The following is a 20408-nucleotide window of genomic DNA, read 5'->3' as shown; positions in this document are numbered from 1 at the left end:
AGAGGGGCTTAGTGGAGGTGTGCCCTTGGAGGAGCAGGACCCAGAGGGCAACCACGCGGGAACCAGTAAGGTACCTGGCTCTGAGGCCCTGCCAGAGCAAGATGAGTTGCGTGAGCCAGAGCCACGGGCCCCTGACATCATGGCGTCTCTCCTCCACCTCCCTGCTTGGGGTTGCCTCATACAACCCCGAGACCCGGCCAAACCCAACAGGACCGTTAGGGGACTGGTGCTTTGGGCAAGTACCCAGAGAACACTGGGAAGAAGGCCTGGATTCAGACATGCCTGGAGTCAGGCATCGGTGCAGGTGGCGTAAACTCGGATAACGTTGAGGAAAACTCGCTGGGTCTCAGTTACCCCACTTGTAAGGTGAGGCCAAGGGCACTCTCCTCACTGGATTGTGGGGAAGGCCAGAGATGTGGAGCCAGAAATGTGGATGTGGACCTCTCGACCCATGTCAGCAGAGAGAGCCCCTCATTACAGACTCCCAGGTTCTGGTCACAGGTGTGTACAGGCCACAGTCTTCTGGGGTAGCAACCCCCCCCCCCCCAACTTAGTTTCACGGCTGTCTTTGCTTGAGAAGGCACAAAAGACCGTTTGTTTGCAGCCTCCTCCCCCTTCTGCCTTTATCTCTGTGCCTCAGGCTCCTCTCTGAAGTGGATCTTCCTGTGACCTAGTGGCTACTTAAAAGATCAGGGGACTGAAATCAAGGGGGTAAGAGTGATAGAGACAGGGAGATGGTGGGGGTGGAGGGCGCCTGGGTCCCGTTCTTGAGGGAGGAGCTCTGCCTTTCCCCCACCCCCCACTGCCTCCCTGCTCGCTTTCCAGACCTGGAAAGAGAACCCAAGGGCCTTCCGAGTTAGGCCACGCCAGGCACAGGACTTGGAATCTTTCTTGCTTTGCTTTTGGAACAGAGAGATGCCAAAAGCAGCTGGGGAGGAGGACGGAGGGAGGAGCAACAGTGCTCCTCCAATCTGGATTCGAATCCTACCACTGATGTTTTCTAGTCGTGTGACAATGGCCAGGGCACCCCACATCTCGGAGCCTGGGGTCCTCTCTAGAAGCCCGAGACCCCCAGGAGAGCCTCAGAGCACAGGGCGGCGGTGCGTTAGAACGGGTTGTGTCGCCGGTCCCTCGCGCGGCGCGCGAGCCGCTCGGTGCCCAGGCTTCCGCGGGTGTGCACTGCGCGCACCGGGACGGCTGCTCCGGGAGGGCGCGGCCCTTCGCCCACCTTTCCTCGTCCTCCCGCCCGGGCTTCGCCGCGTCTGGGGAGGTGGCGGCCCTGTTCTCCGAGCCAGAAAGGAAAATAGGGGTTTCGCGCCCCCTCTTGGCGAATCCATGTTACGGCTGTTGTGGTCGGAAGTGGGGCCACGGGAGAGGCTCTGGCTGCCGCAGGTTGTGGGCAACGTAGGAGGTCGTGGAAAATGGGGGTTTTCCTCTGGACAAGTCTTCACTCCGCCGTCAGCGTTCACCTGCTGCTGACAACTAATTCCCTCAATTCCGTCTCAACCGCTGATAAGTTGCCAACAACACTGAACAAACACTTTATAACCAAGAAGCCCCTCTGTGCCTTGAAACTATCGCAGAACCAGAGGGGGACGCAGACCTTAAATTGCATATGACATCCGTCCATCCGTCCACCCACCCATCCGTCCACCCATCTGTCCATCCACCCATCTGTCCACCCATCCTTCCACAAATATTGAGCTTCCCTAAAGGCCAAGCACTGTTCTTTGCCTTTGAGGAACATCAGTAAACAAAACAACTGAAGAGCCTTGGCCCTCGTGGAGTTTATGTATGAGAAGGGGGAAGGATAACAAACAATGCACATAACAAATAAGAAAATATATGGTACGTACTTGGAGGAGAAAAGTGCTGTAAAAAATGACAGATAGAATAGGGGAGGAGGTACCACCGTGTGGCGAGGGTGGGAGCAGGTTGTGGAACAAAGTAGGTGATCATAGTAGACCTCTGGGGGAAGGTGACATTTGAGCAAAGACAAGGAAGTGAGGGAGTGAGCCAACCAGGTACTGGGGGCAGGGCAGCGCAGGCATCAGAGCTCAGCTGGAGCAAAGGCCCTGGGCACACTCCCTGGCTTGTGTGCTTTATACCCTTGGCATGGGCCCCTACACCTACCTGGGGAGTCAGGGAGGAAGATTCCTTGGAGGAGCATAGACTTAGTCTGCCGAGGAGGTGAATCTGTGAGTGGGCTTTCTGAGTGGAGGGAACAGCATGTACAAAGAATGAATGAGAGATCCTGGCATGCTGGGAGAGTTACGGGAGGGTCAGTGTTTGGTGTTGTCGCCTGGAGGCGGAATGGAAGAGATGTGCAAAGAATGGGATTAGGGAGGTAGGCTCTCATCGATTATTCTAGAATCTGATATGCCACAGGAATGAGTTTGGATTCAGAGGTTGCAAACTGATGGCTGAGGGGCTGACATAAACTGGTCAAACCATTTTGCTCTCTTTGCACTTTTGTTACCATTGTGTCCCCGAGGTATTTGAGTTTATAACCCCTCAAAAAAGGGGAGCCGTTGGAGGATCTTAGGCACAGGAAAGATGTGATCAGATTTTTCCATTGGAAGGTATTCTGGGGCTTCTTGAAGCCAGGGACCTTTTCCTGCATTCTGATAGTCTCAAGGTCTAACACAGCCTAACACAGGATCTAACACATGTATCATGGGTACATAATAGGTACCCAGTGAATTGTTTTTATAGCTTTAATGAGTGGGGGGTGAACAAATAAATGACACAAGGAATGGGCCGTCAGGGTGGGCCAGGCTGGGGGACATGTGAGGTCTTAACCCTCTGCAGTAAAGTGCCAGCCCACAGCTCATGCTTCCTCTCACTGCGGAGTCTGCCTGGACAATGTGTCTCCAAGAGTAGTCCATAATCACCTGCCATGTTTGTTTTAGAATGCAGACTACCAGGCCCAAGTGTAGACGTACTGACTGGAATCCCTTAGTGGAGCCCAGGCATCTGCACATTAAACCAACACCCACTAAAGTTGGAGGAGAGTCACAAGGCAGGGTGTTTTCAGACTACAGCCTGCCTTTGGCCTTGCTTCTGTTTGTTGGCCCTCAGGGAAAGCAGGACAGGAACTGTCAAGCGTGAAACTGATAAGCCCACACATAGAGTTATGCAGTAGTTCTCTCATTTGGGCGTCTATCCTCTGATTCAGCCTCCACATCACCCTCTGTGAGGTAGGTTTCTTGATCTGCCCCTTCGACAAGGAGTAACTGAAGACCGGAAAGACCCGCAAGGATATGCTGACAGGTGAGGCTGGGGGGATTGGGCCCGGGCTTTCTGGCAGCCGGCCACTCCAGTGCCTCCTTGTCGAGTTGTCCTTCCTGCCCTAGGTTAACCCACTTCGACCTGTTCTCAATCATGGCCTCTCCAGAAATGGGGAAAATTAGTAGCTCATTTGGGCTTTAACTGAGATTTGCTCGCTCCAGTGGTTCTCAAATGCTGGTAGTATTTGAATCACCTGGCCGTCTTGAGCTACCACACGGCCCCGGCCCCAGCCTACTTCTAAGAGCTCCTGGCTCTTTATTACCTCTCCAGGTGGTGCCAATGCCTCCACAGTTTGAGAACCGTGGCTCAACATGTGGTTCTTCCATGTGTGGATATTGCTGAGCCTTTCCTGTAAAGATGCGAAGAAAGGCCATTTTAGGTAATGAGGAGCTCCTGGGGAGATCCCTGTGGAAGGGAAAGGGTGGATCTTATTATTGCCCTTGAAACTACTTTGTACTTAAAAGCAGAGCATGCGGGCACAAAGCAAGCTTAGTGACAGGAGGAGGGTGGTGGAGAGGTCTCTGAGCCCTGACATTCAAGGACAGTTTCATCAGGCATAGTAAGGATTTGAGGCTGGAGAAGAGATGAGTGGAAACAGAGATAAAGGTAAATGTGGAATGGTAAGGAGGGGGAGCCGTGGGACATGGAATGTGAGAGGGGCTTTGGACGAGACATTGCTGTGGCTTCAGCTGGGGCTCCTGGACCCCCAGTGGGGTAGGACCCACCATCTGACTTAGGTTTTGGATTCCCAAAACTGAGTACCAAGTTTTGAAGGTATGTGCACCCTTCCAGGAAGAGGCCTTGAGGGAGGATGGGGTCTGGGGTTAGCAGACTTGGGGTTAAAGCTCCCCTTTCCCATCCTACTTGTGTGAGTCACCTCCTTCTTTTGGGCCTCTGGTTCTTCATCTGTAAAGTGACGCTAATGGCAGTGCTCTGCTAACAGGCCTTTTGAGGATTAAATCACCCAGGCCAGAGCTTGGCTCCGACAGTGCTCAATCAGGGTTAGCTGTCACTGATAATATTGTGATTTGGGGGAGTTTTGTGTCCTCCCCCCCTCCAAAAGCTTACATCACTCATGCTCATCCTGGATATATTGGGGGGCCTTGTTGAATTCAATGGACTGTAATAAATTATGTCATTAGTTGCTCCATCCGAAAGCTGGGAATAATTCTTATCACCTAGAGGTTAGGATTAAATGCTGCGTGTGGCTGGGGCTGCTGGGCAGCTGCTAGGCTCACTCATTAGGTAAGTGACCCGGGTTGAAAATGCTGGTCTAGTGTTTACTACCAAAGTCTGGTTGGCATATGTGTGCAACACAGGTGAGGCTGTGTTCCGATAAAACTGTATCTACAGAAACATGAGTCGGGCCTCTATTCTGTCACTACACTAAAGTCTCTTGTAGATCATCTGCGAATTCTCTAGTGTCTTCTAGGCAGACACTAGTAATCTGTAGATAGCAGAACTCCAGATTGCCTTGTTCTAACTCTAATTTCTTTCCTTGCCTAATCTCGGCCAAGACCTCTGGTACAATGTCAGCTATTTGACAGTGACAATGGGTGGCCTTTCCTTTTGTTCAGGAGTTCAAACCTTTCAGAATTTCCCAAATGAGTAAGAGTCTGGCTTTTTGGCTGAGAGATGTCTAATGTTAAAGAGGTATCCATTCATCCTATTGTCTAAGTCAAGAATGGGTGTCTAATTTTGTCAGATGTCTTTTTAGTGTCTATAGATCAAATGATTTTTATTCCCCTAGGATCTTAAGGAGAAGTTCATTCAAATCATAGGGTTGAAACATCCTTCCATTCTGTATGATCCCATTTGGTCATAAGGTTATGTTACGATGCGTTTGGAGTCTGTGTGCAAAGTGCTATTCAGCTTTTAAGTATTGATAATCTGATGATAGGTAAGACTTGACCATAGTTCTTCTTACAAAGTTCATCAGATATGTTATTGTTTAGTTGTAAAATGTGGGTGTTTTTCCTCTTCTCTGTACAGTTTAAATAGAACTGGAATAATATACTTCTTTAAATATATGATAGAGTTCCTGGTGAGACTGTCTGGACCAGTTACTTTTTTAGGGAATTAGTCCTTTGATAACTTCTATGTAAATTGATTTCTTTTGACTTTATTTCTCACCTGGGATTAGGATTAATAAACTACATTTTTAAGCTAAATTAGTAATTTCATCCAGACTTAAACATTCTCTATATGTGCTTTTTTTTTTTTTTTTTTTTTTTGAGAATTGGCTCTTCATTTCTTTCCTACTATAAATAATTATGTAAATGTGCTCCTGTGTCCTTGGCACCTGCCCCCATATGGGTCTTTCCACTTAATGGGCTAGCACTGGAAGCAAACTTACTTGGCTATTTATATCCTAACAGAATTTTAAATTAGCTACAGCTACATTTGAAAAACCTGCTTCCTAAATATATTAAAATTCCTAAGTGTACAATTTGAACTATGACAAACGGTATAGCCATGTAACCACAACCTCAAGTTATAGATCACGTCATCTCCCCAGAATGTTGCCTGTACCACATTGCTGTCATTTTCCCAACCTCCTCCCCAGGCAACCTCTGTTCTGATTTTTATCACTATGGGTTACTTTTGCTTGTTCCATAAGTAGAACTGTACAATGTGTACTGTGTCTGGTTTCTTTCACTCGGTTGGCCTTAGCTTTTAAAGGCACCTTACTTGCTCAGATTAGTAGTATCCTCTGCACAAATCTAGTCCCTCTAGCAGGGAGGAATTGGTAACACCTACTGAAATATTGATCCTTTGATGGCTACAGGATTCTAGGTTGGGAGTTATTTTCTCTCTATATGGTGAAAATAACGTTTCAGGGGTACCTGGGTGGCTCAGTCGGTTAAGCATCCGACTTCAGCTCAGGTCATGATCTCACGGCTCGTGAGTTCGAGCCTTGCGTCGGGCTCTGTGCTGACAGCTCAGAGCCTGGAGCCTGCTTCAGATCCTGTGTGTGTCTTTCTCTCTCTCTGCTTCTACCCTGCTCGCACTCTGTCTCTATTTCTCTCAAAAATAAATAAACGTTAAAAAATTTTAAAAAATAAAAGAACATTTCATTGTTTTCAGGTTTCCGCTGTTGGCTGAAGTCAGCTTTTGGTCTATTATTCCTCTGAGGGTAACTTTTTTTCTTGGCTGATTTTTGAGATGTTTGTCTTTTTGTAGATATAAAATCTCCTAAATATATACGTATATACATATATGTATGTATATGTAGATTGCTTTATTTTAATTTGCATTTGTTGGGCTTGCTGAATCCATGCTGCGGTGTCTGGTTATTTGGCACTGATAAAACATCTTGTTCAGATTGCTTCTGCTCTATTTTTCTCTTCCTTTGGGACTCGAAATGAATATGTATATGTACATTTTAGATCCTCTGCTATCTTCTTTTACTTTTGTGTCTTCATGTCACGTTTTAGAAAGTTTCTTCAGCCTCTTCTTCTGGGTCATTAATTTTTTCTTTAGCGGTATCTAATTTGATGTTAAACTCTGCCATTGAGGCTTTTCACTTTCGGTCAGTGGATTTTAACCTCTAGAATTGATTGATTTCTTTCAAATTTGTCCTCTTAATAATTTCCATTTATTCTGTCAGTTTTCGGACTTGAGTTTCTATCTCCTTGAGAAGAAAAGCAATCATTTTATAGTCTACTCTTAGTAGCTGGAGTCCATTTTAGTCTTTCTGTTGTCTGTACTGGTCTTACCTCATGCTGCTTATTCATGTGTCTGTATTTTGTGTTCTGGACACTGTATTTGAAAAGTCATCCTCTGAAAAATGCAAGTAAGTCTAAGGTAACCACTTCCAGAGTATTTGTCAGCTTCTGCCTGGGGGCTTGGAGTCAATACAGGAGGACAAGATTGTTGGGTGAAGTTAATCCGCCTTCAGCAATTGAGACTTCCTGGACATTGTGACATGAGGCCAAGCTGCTGTCCATGTAAGGGCTGGTTTTCTTCTAGCTTTCTCTTGTTCCCAGGAGTTCTGGGCTGACATGGGAGGTCTGAGGTTTAAATCCTGGCTCTACTGTGACCTAGAAGTGACTCATCTTCATGAAGCTTCAGTTTTATCCCCTTGAATTGAGGTATCTTCTTATCTTACATATGAGAAACTGATGCCCAGACAGGGGAGATCATTCTTACAACATGCTACAATTGGTGAGTAGGATCTATAAAATAGAATCTAGGCTCTACAAGGCTGCTTTTACCTGAGACTTCAATTTTGCTACTTGTGTTTAGGGGTCTATTTCCCCCACACCTTGCTTCTCACGCACATAAAGGAGGCTCCCCAATCCTTATCATACTTCCCATAACAAGGAGGAAGTATCTGACTGAGGCCCAAGGACTGGGACACCAGGAGAAGCTGGTACATGACAAAGGAAAGGAAGGTTGGAGGGCAAGACCGAGCTAGAGAGCTTGTAGGGTCCTAGGGAAAGTGACATAAAAATTGTCCTGCTTGGAGTCAGGTGCTGGCATTGCAAACAAATGAGCTGGTTCTAGCTCATTTCCCATGTTCATTCCCTATTCCCAGCTTCTACTGTTTGTCAGCCCTTTGGCTCTTTTCAGAAGGTTGTTTGTATCAGTTGGGCTGGTTCTGAGCCATGGCTTCTAGCTGTTATAGAAGACCCCTGAGTGTGACTTAATAGGCAGATGGTTGGAAGCTGGGGAATGTTGAAACCAAGGTATGTACAAGACAACTTGAGGAAAGGGTTGGTATACCTCAATACCAGACAATTTAGGGGCATTATTGCCTTTGTGGGCCAACATTTTTCACAATAGACTTTTCTTATAGAGAATATAAGTCTTGGCAGAAATCTAACTGCCAGGTTTCCTCCTGGCCTTACCACATACTCATTTCAAATACATTTTGGGGTGCCTGCGTGACTCAGGTTAAACGTCAGACTTTGGCTCTGGTCATGATCTTGCGGTTTGTGAGTTTGAGCCCTGCATCAGGCCCTGTGGTGACAGTGTGGAGCCTGCTTGGGATTCTGCCTCTCCCTCTCTCGCTGCCCTTTCCCCACTTGCTGTCTCTCTCTCTCAAAATAAATAAATAAACTTAAAAAGAATTTGGGGGCACCCGGGTGGCTCAGTTGGTTAACCACCCAACCTTGGTTCAGGTCATGATCTCATGATTTGTGGGTTCGAGCCCGGTGTCGGGCTCTGTGCTGACAGCTCAGAGCCTAGAGCCTGCTGAGGATTCTGTCTCTCTCTCTCTCTCTCTCTCTCTCTCTCTCTCTGCCCCTTCCCTGTTCACACTCTGTCTCTGTCTCAAAAATAAACATTTAAAAAAGAAAAAAAATACATTTTTCCAAGAAAACACACTTCTTTTAGGTACTTGCCTTAGCACTATTTGCTGTTCCATAAGCCTGCCTGGAGAGGTTCTCATCCTAACTGCTTCGAGCAGCCTTTCTCCTCTAATAGCTTGTTGGGCCACACTGGCCTCCAGTTTCCCTACATAATTCTGATCACTGTTTTCTTTGTACCTGGAGTCCCTGGCTGAGGGCTGGGTGGATGGGACAGAGTCGTGGAGTTTTGGTAACATCAAGGACTTCCGGGGCAAGAAGTTCAAGAGAGCCCCTAATCCAGCCTGAACTGGGATTACTGCTTAGTCTGAGACCATGTGCTGGTCTAGTGGATATTACAGAGCTGTGATATCTTTGGTTTTGTTATTAAGGTGGTACAGGACAAAGACCCTCAATATGTGAGAGCGTAGCCCTGGAAGAAAGCGGAAACCCCCTACTTCTTGCCCATTGAAGAGAAATCTTGTCCAGCAGTGTGGCCCTTCCCGCCAAACTCCTCAGAACCAGCAGGGATGATAGGCACCACCTTTTGGAAGGCAAAACCACAGGAATCTCTGTTGACACGTAACTACCCCTCTATGCTATCCGAGTATAGATTTTCCTTGACTTATGATGGACTTCTGTCCTGATAAACCCGTTATAAGTTGAAAATGCATTTAATACACCTGAACTACTGAGCATCATAGTTTAGTCTTGCCTACCTTAATTATTTAAAAAATTTTTTTTCAACGTTTTTTATTTATTTTTGGGACAGAGAGAGACAGAGCATGAACGGGGGAGGGGCAGAGAGAGAGGGAGACACAGAATCGGAAACAGGCTCCAGGCTCCGAGCCATCAGCCCAGAGCCCGACGCGGGGCTCGAACTCACGGACCGCAAGATCGTGACCTGGCTGAAGTCGGACGCTTAACCGACTGCGCCACCCAGGCACCCCTTGCCTACCTTAATTATTTTTAGAACACTCACACTGGCCTACAGCTGGGCAAAATCCTCGAACACTGTCCATTTTATAATAAAGTGTGGAGTATCTCATTTAGTTTATTGAATACTGAAAGTGAAAAGCAGAAGGGTTGTATGGGTACAGGATAGTTGTAAATGGTTTTTACCCTCGTGATTGTGGGGCTGACTGGGAGCTGCATCTTGCTGCCAGTGCCCAGCATCCTGAGACGGGATCCTACGGCACATCACTGGCCCAGGAAAAGGTTCAAATTCGAAATTCCAAGTACAGTTTCTACTGAATGCGTGTCACTTCTGCACCATCGTCAAGTCATAAAGTCAAGAACTGAACCATTCTAAGTTGGGGGATGTCTGTATCTGGAAGGACCGTATGAGCTCCTTATCTGCAGGGTTGAAAGCCCCACTGAAATGACCCTTTAACTTGTAGGGGAGGGAGTCTGAGGCAGAACAAAGTATTTTGCTTGTGGAACAAAGGGTTAGTCTAGACATGAGAATGTATATCTGTTCAATCTCTTTCTAAACAATATGCGTGTTCCTAATTCTGGCGCGTGAAGTTCTTTGTATCACTGCCGATGAGAAGTTGGCACCCTAAATCAAGACTCAGTACTGTTTCGTCCTGTGGCTGTATCTGGTCACCGCCCCATCTTCTATAGCAAAGTCCTCATGGCTTTGCTCTTCTCTTCACTGACTTGGCAACATCCTGTGGTTGTGCCTCTCCTCCTAGCTACCTATGTGCCAGGCACTGCGCTAACGGTAGAATGATGAAGGCTGACCTGGGGAGATACTGAACATGTAACAGTATTAAGTGTCATGAGGGGGAAGTATAGATGGCTATGGGCATATCCCAGGCAGACTGGACATGTTTTGGAGAAGTTGGGCAGAGTGTCCAGTACTTTGAAGCCCTGGTGCAACAAACCCGTGAAGGAGGTAACGAGGCTTTGCATATGGCGGGGATGGAACTTAGAATAAGAACTCAGAATATGGCATCTAGTGGAAGGGCTGTAAATCTAGAATTTTTTAGGAAAAGAGGTCTCTGTGTCTGGGAATATGAAGATTGTCATACAAAGAATTAGAGGCAGCTGTTGGCCTCAGGTTTTCTTACCTTGTGGCTTCTTGCTCTCCGATGTGTTTGGTTGATTCTTCAAGGCTTGAAAAAGGTGTTTCTTAGGTCTTTCCCATCATTTTGACCTCTCTTCAGATGAAAGGTTGGTCTGAATAGTCAGAGGCTCTCAAAGTAGAGTCTCAGGAACTTGTTCGAACTGAAAATTCTCCGGCCCCACCCCAGATTTACCGAATCAAAGTCTGGCAGGGAGGCCTCGCCATCTCTGTGCTAACAAGTCCTCCAAGTGATTCTGGTGAAGTTTGAAGTTCAAGAACCATGTATCTAGCCCCTGGTTACTAGTGATGGAAGTCTGAGGCAGCTGTCACAGTGAGCAGGTTGAAGGTATTTGTAAGGAAATGACACAAAGAAGGATAGAAGGACTGAGGAAAAACAGACAAAAAGAGGGGCTGATGTTCTAGAACAAGGGATGGCAAACTTTTTCCAAACGGGGCCAGATAATGAACATTTTATGCCTTGTGAGTCATATCCTATGGTCTGTGTCACAGCTATTCAGGCCTGCCATTATAGTGTGAAAGCAGCCATAGATGATATATCAATAAACAAATGTGACTGTATTCCAGTAAAACTTTATTTACAAAAAGAGGTAGCTGGATTTGGCCCTTGGGCAGTACTCACCTCTATGCTAGCAGAATAATTTACTCAGGCTTTTTATTCTTTATCTCTCTCTCTCTCTCTCCCCCCCCATCCCCCCCCCCCGTCTTTCCCTCTCTTTCTTTCTTTTTCTCTCTCTGTCTCTTTATTTCTACAGAATCCCCTTTTCTTAGAACATTGTAAAGCAGGAATTGCTCTGATGGAGGGAGAAGGAGGAGACCCCAGAAGCATACCTGTTCACTTTCCCCTTTTTCTCAAAGTGGGCCCTAATGCTCTTCTTCAGAACACATTTTAATGCCATTTAACTATAGTGTTCCAGGGTCTGGGCTTGGGGCCTCTTAGGCATTGCCCTTGAATGAGTCGGTAATTCTCCCTGAGCCAACATGTACCTATACCCAAGGCATGGAAGTAGGAGGAGGCAGTGAGGAGCCTGAGATCCGGCCTGGATCTCCTCAGGGTCAAGGAGGGTTTCCTTTATTATTATTTTTATTTATTTATTTATTTATTTATTTATTTATTTATTAAAAAAATTTTTTTTAACGTTTATTTATTTTTGAGACAGAGAGAGACAGAGCATGAACAGGGGAGGGGCAGAGAGAGAGGGAGACACAGAATCTGAAACAGGCTCCAGGCTCTGAGCGGTCAGCACAGAGCCCGACACGGGGCTCGAACTCAAGGACCGTGAGATCATGACCTGAGCCGAAGTCGGACGCTTAACCGACCGAGCCACCCAGGCGCCCCGGGGAGGGTTTCCTTTAATGCACTGCGTGGTCTCTCGCTTTCTCTGCAGGTTCCAGCCAGCCTGCTGAGGCCAAGACAAAGACCCAGAGCATGAGTCATCGATTAGGCATGTTCCGTATGCCCTCTGCCCAGATGAGGGGTCAGGGCCTCAGAAACCAGAGAATCCACACCCACCTGATGGAGATGATGCTGCACTTGAAGCAGACCATAGAGAAGAACCTCATGCACCTCACGACCAGGCACCTGCAGCAGGACCTGGTGCTGGAGGAGCAGAGGCACAGTCAGGCCGCCAGCGAGCAGGAAGCCCTCCTGGGCCACTTAATGTACCAGTTGGTCAACCTCCTACAGTCTGGGGCCATGGGTGGCCTAGGGCTCCAACCGTCTTGCCCTTCCCTGGATGTTAGGCGTGATGTCAGAGGCGGGCAGTGGGCCCAGTCCTCCAGGCAGCCTGACTGGCCAGTTCACCAACTGAGTGATCCTGAAGCTACATTTGTCAGTCAGCACCTGTCCAGCCGTGGGATTGACATCTCTGCCTTATACCACTCCAGCTTCCAGGACTACAAGATCTACCAGAGAGACAAATACCACGAGGACAAGAACACCATGGTGAGGATGAGGGCAGGGGGAGACACCTACTCAAGGGCCCCAATCACTAGGGTTGACTGAGTCCTGTGCCAAGTGCTGGGCTCTCTTACTCTTCTTAGCTCTGTAAAGTAGACGCTATTGTCGTCTTATAGATAAGGGAATGGGCACAGAAACAAGGTGACATGCCTAATAAAATTAAGAGCTGTGTCTGAGTCCCCTGCCTTCCAGTTCCCCCAGACTCCCGCCCCCCCCCCCCCCCCCAGCCTGCTTTCCCTGAGTCCATGCTCTTCCCCACTAGGAGTCACTGTGGTCAAAGTGGTAAAAGCAGACATGCCCTCATGGAACTCAGTCTAGTGATGAATGTAGTCAGCCATTGGGGAAAGGAACATGAATAATAATTCCGAGTGTACGAGGGGTTGCCTTCTTCGGGTGGTCTAAGGTGTCTTAAAGACTGAATCAGCCAGCCATATGGTGGAGGTGGTGGGAGGGGGGACCTCTAGGTAGGAGGAACTACATGTGTGAAAGCTTCGTGGTGGGAAGGGCTGGGAGTGATAAGGGAAAGGCTAGGTTGGGGGAAATGAGTGCTGTGACGAGGTGTGGATGGGGGCAGGCCATTGTGAGGTATTGGGATGGTATCCTAAGTGTTAGGGAGCCAACGAGAGACTTCCAGCAAGGGAGGTTCACTATAGCTCTCCAGCCAAAGGATGGAGGACAGTGCTAGTCAAACCTTTTCTGTTTCTAGTTAAGTGGTGTGTGGTCAGTGGCCATCTGCTTCTCTGGGGACCAATTGAGCCCAGTATCTCCACTGGACTCTGAGGGACCATATCTCCTCCAATAAGTTGAGGGCCCTCTCATGGAAGCAGAGATGGATATGAGGCAGGTACTGGGTCAGGCAGGTGGGTTCTGCCCATCGCTGTGGTCACATGGCTAGTAGGTTATTCAATCTTTCTGAGATTCACTCTCTTTAAATCATGTGCTAGGGTCTGCCTCATGATAAGAACTCAACGACTGGTATCTGGTATATAAGTACTATGTGGCTCTGAAGGGGAAAACTTGCAAGCTGTAAGATTTTTGGGTCTGTGAAAGTTTTCTAGCACTTGAAGTTGTTAAACATGGATTGAACTGCCTCATGGGGCAGTGAGATTTCCATTTGAAATAACCTAGGATGAGTATTTACTAGAATGTTTAAGGAGGCCCATATAGGGCAGGGCAAATGGACTGATCTCAGATTCCTTCCATCTCCAGGGCTTCATTAACCTTGGACTCAGTGAGAATAAGCTCTGCCTCGATCTGATGACTGAACGGGTAAGCCAAGCCCTGTGCTATGCTGGGACCCGCCATTGGGCCTAGTCCCACTAGAATGTTTCTTAGCAAGCGGTAGATACAGGAGTTGGACTTAGGAGTTTGGGGAAAGAAGGGAGAAAAGAGCTTCTAGAATAGCACATCTAACCTTCTGGCTTACTGACTGTGTTTGGAGGTGTGCTGTGAATGGGTATATGGTGGGTAGGCTGCCAAGGGAGCCTCTGGCCCTGTAGGGTCATCAGACACTCCCCAGTGATTCTCTATTTGTATAATCTATGACAAGATTGGGCCTCCATTCATTAAGGGGCATGTTTCCCTGTTTGTCTTCTGTCAGGCCCTGTGTTGTAGGGCAAACACCCAGATGTGTCTGAGCCGTGGGATGAGGCCTGTTGGGCTTCCTTGGGCTGGCTGTCCTCATGCTCTGTTTGTCCACAGTTGAGTCAGAGTGATATGAACTACATTGAGGATGCCTTGCTGCAATATCCTGATTGGAGAGGGCAACCATTGTAAGTAACTTCCAGATCTAAAGTCTCTTGGCCCCTAGACACCTGCTCTCATCCAGGGAAGGACCCAAAGCACCAGATTCTTGGTTGGCTACCTCCCTATTTCTTTGGGTAACAACTTCTACAAAATATCTAGAGCGAAACCTCATCAGGAGCCTGGTGTCATAGAAATAACACTGCCCTATAATTCAAAAGGCTTGATTTCTTGTCTCAACTCTCATACTTCTTGTCTGTGTCGCCTGGGGAGTTGATCGCCTCAGTCAGTAACCTGTAACATGAGGTTGGATACCTTGCTCTTTGGAAAAGACTGTAGTCTAGATCCCGAATGAGGAAGGGCCCCTGGGCCTGGGCACCACAAAGTCTCTCCGGGTTTGTCCACAGCCTGCGAGAAGAGGTGGCCCGGTTCCTGACCTACTACTGCAAGGTACCTGACCAGCTTGATCCAGAAAATGTGAGTCAGTTTCCCGCCCTCACTGACCCCTTGGTAGAGGGCTTTATTCTTGGGGGACTCTTTTGTATTTTCTAGAACGAGCAGAGACCCTCAGGGCCAGGGCAGAGGAAAGGCCAATGGATAAGGCCAGTGGATAACCAGATAAAGAGGTTCCTGATACCTGTCCTAGGGGGAGGGAGAGAAAAGGGCTAGACCTTCTTATATGGGGGATGGGTTTTGATTTCTGTCTTCTGTGCATCCTCAGGTAGTTGTTCTAAATGGCTGCTCCTCTGTGTTCTCCACACTGGCCATGGTTCTTTGTGATCCAGGGGGTAAGTTAATGGGCTTTGCTTTCCCTCTGGGAAATAGCAGCACAATGGGCACTGGACCTTAGGGAAGAAGAATATCTTGACCCAAGGCCTTTCCCCTAAAATACTGGGACTTCTACATTGATCAGAACATCTTCCTACTATTTCTGTAGTAGCGAGAGATTTGGGTCCCCATTTAATATGGAAGGAAAATGTATGATGGTCCTCAGTGAGTTATGCTTTAGAAATGTGACAATGGGAGCCAATTCAGTATATTCTTAGCTGGGCTTCTGGACTCAACTCCAATACAGAGAGCCCTGGTAACTGGCTCACAAGATAGATTTCCTATCCTCGTCCACCAAACAAACAAACAAACAAACAAACAAAATACACACACACACACACACACACACACACACACACACTAACAACCCCTCCCCCCCACCCAAACAAACAAACAAACAAACAAAAAGCTAATTAGTTCTAGATCAAACAAGGCTGAGGGATCTGTTCTTGGTCTCCCTCCTAACAACACCCAAACAAGAGTCTCAGATCTTGATGAGCTCTGGCTGCATAGAAGGAAGTTACCAAGATGGCAGTTTCATTCAAAGGCGTGAGTCCTTGGTTTGCTCATCAATGAGGCCAAAGGAATGGGAAGAAAAGAACCCATGGGTTCACCAAGTCTAGGTAACCTGAGCCATGCAGAGAGATGAGCGCCCTCTCTGGGCACAGACCTCAGCCTCTTGTGTTCCTACTGGAGCTGGTAAGACTCAGTGGATGACTAGCATTTCACCTGTTAGCAAGCCTATTTTGGTTTGTAACCTGGATTCTGAGCCATTCATAGCAATATTCTTCCCCTTCTCCTTCTCTAGCAGACCCCCAAAGAAGAAACTTCTCTAGCGTTCCCCAAATAACATTTATAAGAATGCAACTTTTGTAGAGCCTGAGCCCAAAAGCATTAAGCCCCAAGCAGGATGGATTGCCAAACTAACCTTCTCTGTCTATAGTGTTGCTGCTGGTCTAGGGGGCCTGGCGTGTTCTGATGGGGAGACCATGGACTGACGACTTTCTCTCCCTGTGCTTCCAGAGGCCTTTCTGATTCCTGCCCCCTTTTACGGTGGCTTCGCCTTTAGTGCCTGCCTGTATTCGAAAGTTGAGCTGATTCTTGTCCACCTGGACAGTGAGGTCAGAATGGGGACCCTTCCCCCTGCTTAGCCCACCTAGGCAATGGAAGGTCTCTAGGGCATTTGGAAGGTGTAGGGGAACTCTCTTTCCTCCCATATAAGTGACAGTGGGGGGAGATGGAGAAATTAGAGCAAAGAAGGCATGTGGGGCTGTAGCCCTGGGCATGAAGCATTGTTCAGTGTCTGTGGGATGAGGAACTAAGGCTTAGAAGCTTTCTGGTAGGCAGTTCTCAGACAGCGTTTGTCTTCCAGGTCACAGATGCAAATCCCCATCCTTTCCAGCTCACTGTGGACAAGCTGGAGCAAGCTCTACTTGAGGCTAGGCTTACAGTAAGGAGGGACCTCTGTCTTCAGGGTGGGCACTGCTGTCCCTGAGAAGGGTTGAGGACTGAGACCCGGTACAACCTTCTCACCACAGTGGTGTGGGCTCCTTCGGAAGAAGCAGTGTCCCAGGGGCCGTGTCCCCCTGGGAGCCCTGAGCCTTGTCTATGGCAGCCCCCAGAGCTCCTTCTGGGCCTGCATGTTCAAGATCCCACCTAAAGGAGCTGAGATCCCAATGAGGCCTTGGTTGGGTGTCCATAATGGGGTGTCCTGATGTGACCTTTAGCTGAACTTCAGGTAGATGTGTAGGACTTGTGTTCACTCAGTTATGGTTTTTTATATTTTTTTTTTAGGGGAAAAAGGTCAGAGGCCTCATTCTAATCAACCCTCAGAATCCTTTGGGAGACGTCTACTCTCGAGACTCACTACAAGAATACCTGGAGTTTGCCAAGAGGTAAGAGTTCCACCCCTCAAGACTACACAAAGTCCCTTAACAATGTTCTGATCACTCACGGTCAAGAAGTCAGAACCAGACAAACTTACTCCAATATTTTTACTGCACAGTATACTTTGCAAAGCTATGTAGAACTCACACTGAAATTGAAGGAAAAGGCGCCCACATGCTTCAACCCTACATTTTTGGGCCATTTTGCCTTTTTTCTTTTTTTTTTCCTGCCCAGGTACAGACACCTACATAACAATTATGATCTGGTTTTGTTGCTTTTCCAATTCTTGTTGTGTAACCACTCTCTCCCAGCATCCATTTCCCAAACTACTTGGCCTGAGGTGCTGAGAAAGACAGACTTTCAGACCTTGTGGGGTGAAGATGTGTCCCCAGAGAACCCTCATGTCCCATTCCTACAAACATGTTGACATCCACCATCTCTGGAGTTCTGAAATAGCCCTATTGTTTAGGGTACCTAATCTCCCATTTTCTAGAAGAAACACTTATTCAAATTTCATAACCCTAATCCAGACCAATTCATGGCAGAGCAGGAGGACAAGAGAATGAACACTGGAAGTCTGTGGGCTGGAATTTGACAGAACTAGGTTCAAATCCCAGCTCTAGCATCTGCTGATTGAGGAAATGAACTATGTCTCAGAAACTGTTTCTTCATCTGTGAGATGGAGATACCACCACTGCTTCAGAGGGTTTTGGGAAAATAAACAAGATGATGTGCATTAGCACTGAGCCCACTGAATGCCACTACTCAGTTTGGACCCTGGGTGGGAGGTCCCTGACTACACCAGATATAAAACTCTTTGGGACACCCAGCCCCCCTCATTGGTCTCTGCTTTACAGTTGAAGGGTTAGATGTTCTCCTGAGTGTCTTTGGGTCCTCTTCCTTCCTACCCCCGAGCCAGGTCTAAAGACCCCTTCTGGTGGCCACCCCCCTTCTACCTTGCCATGCCGCTTGGAAGGGTTGGATGGGCTGCTGGAGCAGTAGGAGTAGCTGATCTGTGTCCAGAGAAGACCATAAAAGAAAATGAGTTGAGATTGGAGAGCGCCTAGACATTCTCCTTCTTTTACCCAACCTGCAGGTACCACCTTCATGTAGTTATAGATGAGATTTACATGCTGTCCGTGTTTGATGAATTCATCACATTCCACAGTGTTTTGAGCATGGAAAGGTGAGTTGGCCTCAGCCGTTGGGAATGAGAGCCAGGAGGTTCCTGCTTTTGCGGGGTGAGTTCATGTGCCATAAACTTTACCGGCTATGTGCTAGGAAATGGGCTAAGTGCCACTGGGAGTGTGAAAATGAGCAAAGCGTCATCTTTCCTCTCAAGTGTCTTTAAGTTTATTTATTTTGAGAGAGAGGATGTGAGTGGGGGAGGGGAAGAGAGAGGGAGAGCAAGAATCCCAAGCAGGCTCCACGCTGTCAGCACAGAGCCTGATGTGGAGCTTGAACTCATGAACTGTGAGATCATAACCAGACCTGAAATCCAGAGTTGGATGCTTAATCGACTGAGCCCCTCAGGTGCCCCCCAGAGGTCTTTTTTAAATGCCATTTTGTACATGAGATAACTTGACAGCATGGTAGAAAGGTTACTGTCAACATAAAGCCCTACAGAAGGTCAGGGAGGAACTTCTTGATAAGCAGTACACAGGGAGAGAATAAAAATAGGGGGAAACTTTTTTAGAAATTTTTATTTTGAGAGAGATTGAGTGAGCACGAGCAGGGGAGGGGCAGAGAGAGAGGGAGAGAGAGAGAATCCCAAGCAGGCTTGGTGCTGATAGCACAGAGCCAAATGCAGGGCTTGATCTCATGAACCATGAGACCATGACTTGAGCTGAAATCAAGAGTTGGATGCTTAACTGTCTGAGCCACCCAGGCGCCCCTAAGGCAAAACTTTCTTAAGGATAGTATATGGCCCTAAGATAGGATCCCAGCAGCCAAAGCAAGGCAAGGGCATGCCCAGCAGAAGGAACAGCTTCACCAAAAATGAGACGATAAGAAATAGGTGAGCACATTTTAGAAACAATGGGTGGCCCATATGTGTGAAGAGCTAACTGCTAAAAAGGTGGCTTTGGACCAGCTACAGGAAGGCCACCAGCCAGGCTGAGGGTCCTGGACTTCGTTCAGTGGGCGCTTGGGGGCTGTCCCATCTAGTTTGCCAGCAAAACCTGTTGTTGACTTCCTGGCTTAACTGGGGCAACTGTTTCTTGAACTTTGGGCCCTGTAGGCCTTTTTGTCTAGGAAGGACCTCAAGTCCATTTTCCCCTTCTTACCCGCATTGACCCCAAGTCTTCATTCTTCACATACTTCTTCATAACCATGATTGTACTGTCTCCTCTCCAGTTTGCCTGACCCCAACAGGACCCATGTGATCTGGGGCACCAGTAAGGTGAGCCCCAGCTTCCTGTCTTTGGGTAGGAAAGGAAAGGGAGCCAGGAGGTGGGCAGACCAGGTATTCCTTCTCCTACTTCTTTTCCTCTAGGATTTTGGCATCTCTGGCTTCCGCTTTGGTGTTCTCTACACCCACAACAGGGAGGTGGCCTCTGCTGTGAGCTCTTTTGGCTACCTCCATGGCATTTCTGGCATTGCCCAGCATAAGTTGTGCCGGTTGCTCCAGGACAGAGGTACTGAGTCCCATCCCGGGCTGGGATCTTGGCTAGACTCCATGGCCATGGGGATTCCTGGGTCTGCTTGGGCCTCTGATGTACGTCTAAAACACTGAGACTCTGTTTGCTGTCTTGGGCTCAATGGTGGCAGGACAGGAAGTTTTTGAAGAAGGGCAGGATGTGGCTCTGATAGTATAGTAGGGCAGAGATGGAAGACGGAGCTGCTGGTCTGAAATGTAGATGGGCCTTGTGTCTAACTGTCTGGGAGCTCATGCTCTGCCTGGACAGGGATAGTCAAATTGTACTCTAAGGCTTGAAAGCCCAAAATTCGCCTTTACGTGGAGGTCAGTTTTCCCTCCCTAGTGCCCTGCTTGCTTTAGGCAGAGCTTACAAAGAAATGCCATGACTCCTTGAATATGACTTGACTTCATCATCTAAGGTGGCCAAAGGAGGGCTGCCATTTGGGCAAGTTGGTGTGGCTAGATCTATGGCACCTGGATTTAACTTCCTCCGTGGATCACAAGTGAATACCGGCTTCAGAGGAAACACCCCCCCACCCCCTCTGTCTAATGCCATGGCCCAAACTTAGATAAGGCCCTCTCTCTTTAATTCCCTATAACAGAGCAGATGCCAGGCTGGAGGATTTAAATTAAAAGCTGGTATATAATGTTACAAATGAATGTAATTCAATAATCTGGTTT

At 47.7% G+C, this 20408-nt stretch overlaps 1 protein-coding gene across 1 annotated transcript in view; it reads left to right on the top strand.

Annotated features, from left to right (window-relative positions):
- The window catches only part of ACCSL (1-aminocyclopropane-1-carboxylate synthase homolog (inactive) like), a 54203-nt gene that overhangs the window by 31377 nt on the left and 2418 nt on the right, over positions 1–20408 (top strand). The window contains exons 2-12 of the mRNA XM_060606440.2: positions 12060–12616; positions 13841–13900; positions 14333–14403; positions 14782–14851; positions 15096–15162; positions 16226–16323; positions 16575–16652; positions 16997–17097; positions 18186–18275; positions 19445–19490; positions 19584–19725. Coding sequence (XP_060462423.2) covers positions 12101–12616; positions 13841–13900; positions 14333–14403; positions 14782–14851; positions 15096–15162; positions 16226–16323; positions 16575–16652; positions 16997–17097; positions 18186–18275; positions 19445–19490; positions 19584–19725 — 1339 coding nt within the window. The 5' untranslated portion in view covers positions 12060–12100. The remainder of the gene's footprint in view (positions 1–12059; positions 12617–13840; positions 13901–14332; positions 14404–14781; positions 14852–15095; positions 15163–16225; positions 16324–16574; positions 16653–16996; positions 17098–18185; positions 18276–19444; positions 19491–19583; positions 19726–20408) is intronic.

This window comes from Panthera onca, chromosome D1 (genome assembly GCF_046562875.1).
Source record: "Panthera onca isolate mPanOnc1 chromosome D1, mPanOnc1 haplotype 2, whole genome shotgun sequence".
Lineage (NCBI taxonomy): Eukaryota > Metazoa > Chordata > Mammalia > Carnivora > Felidae > Panthera > Panthera onca.
This window is presented reverse-complemented; position numbering and strand designations above follow the sequence as displayed.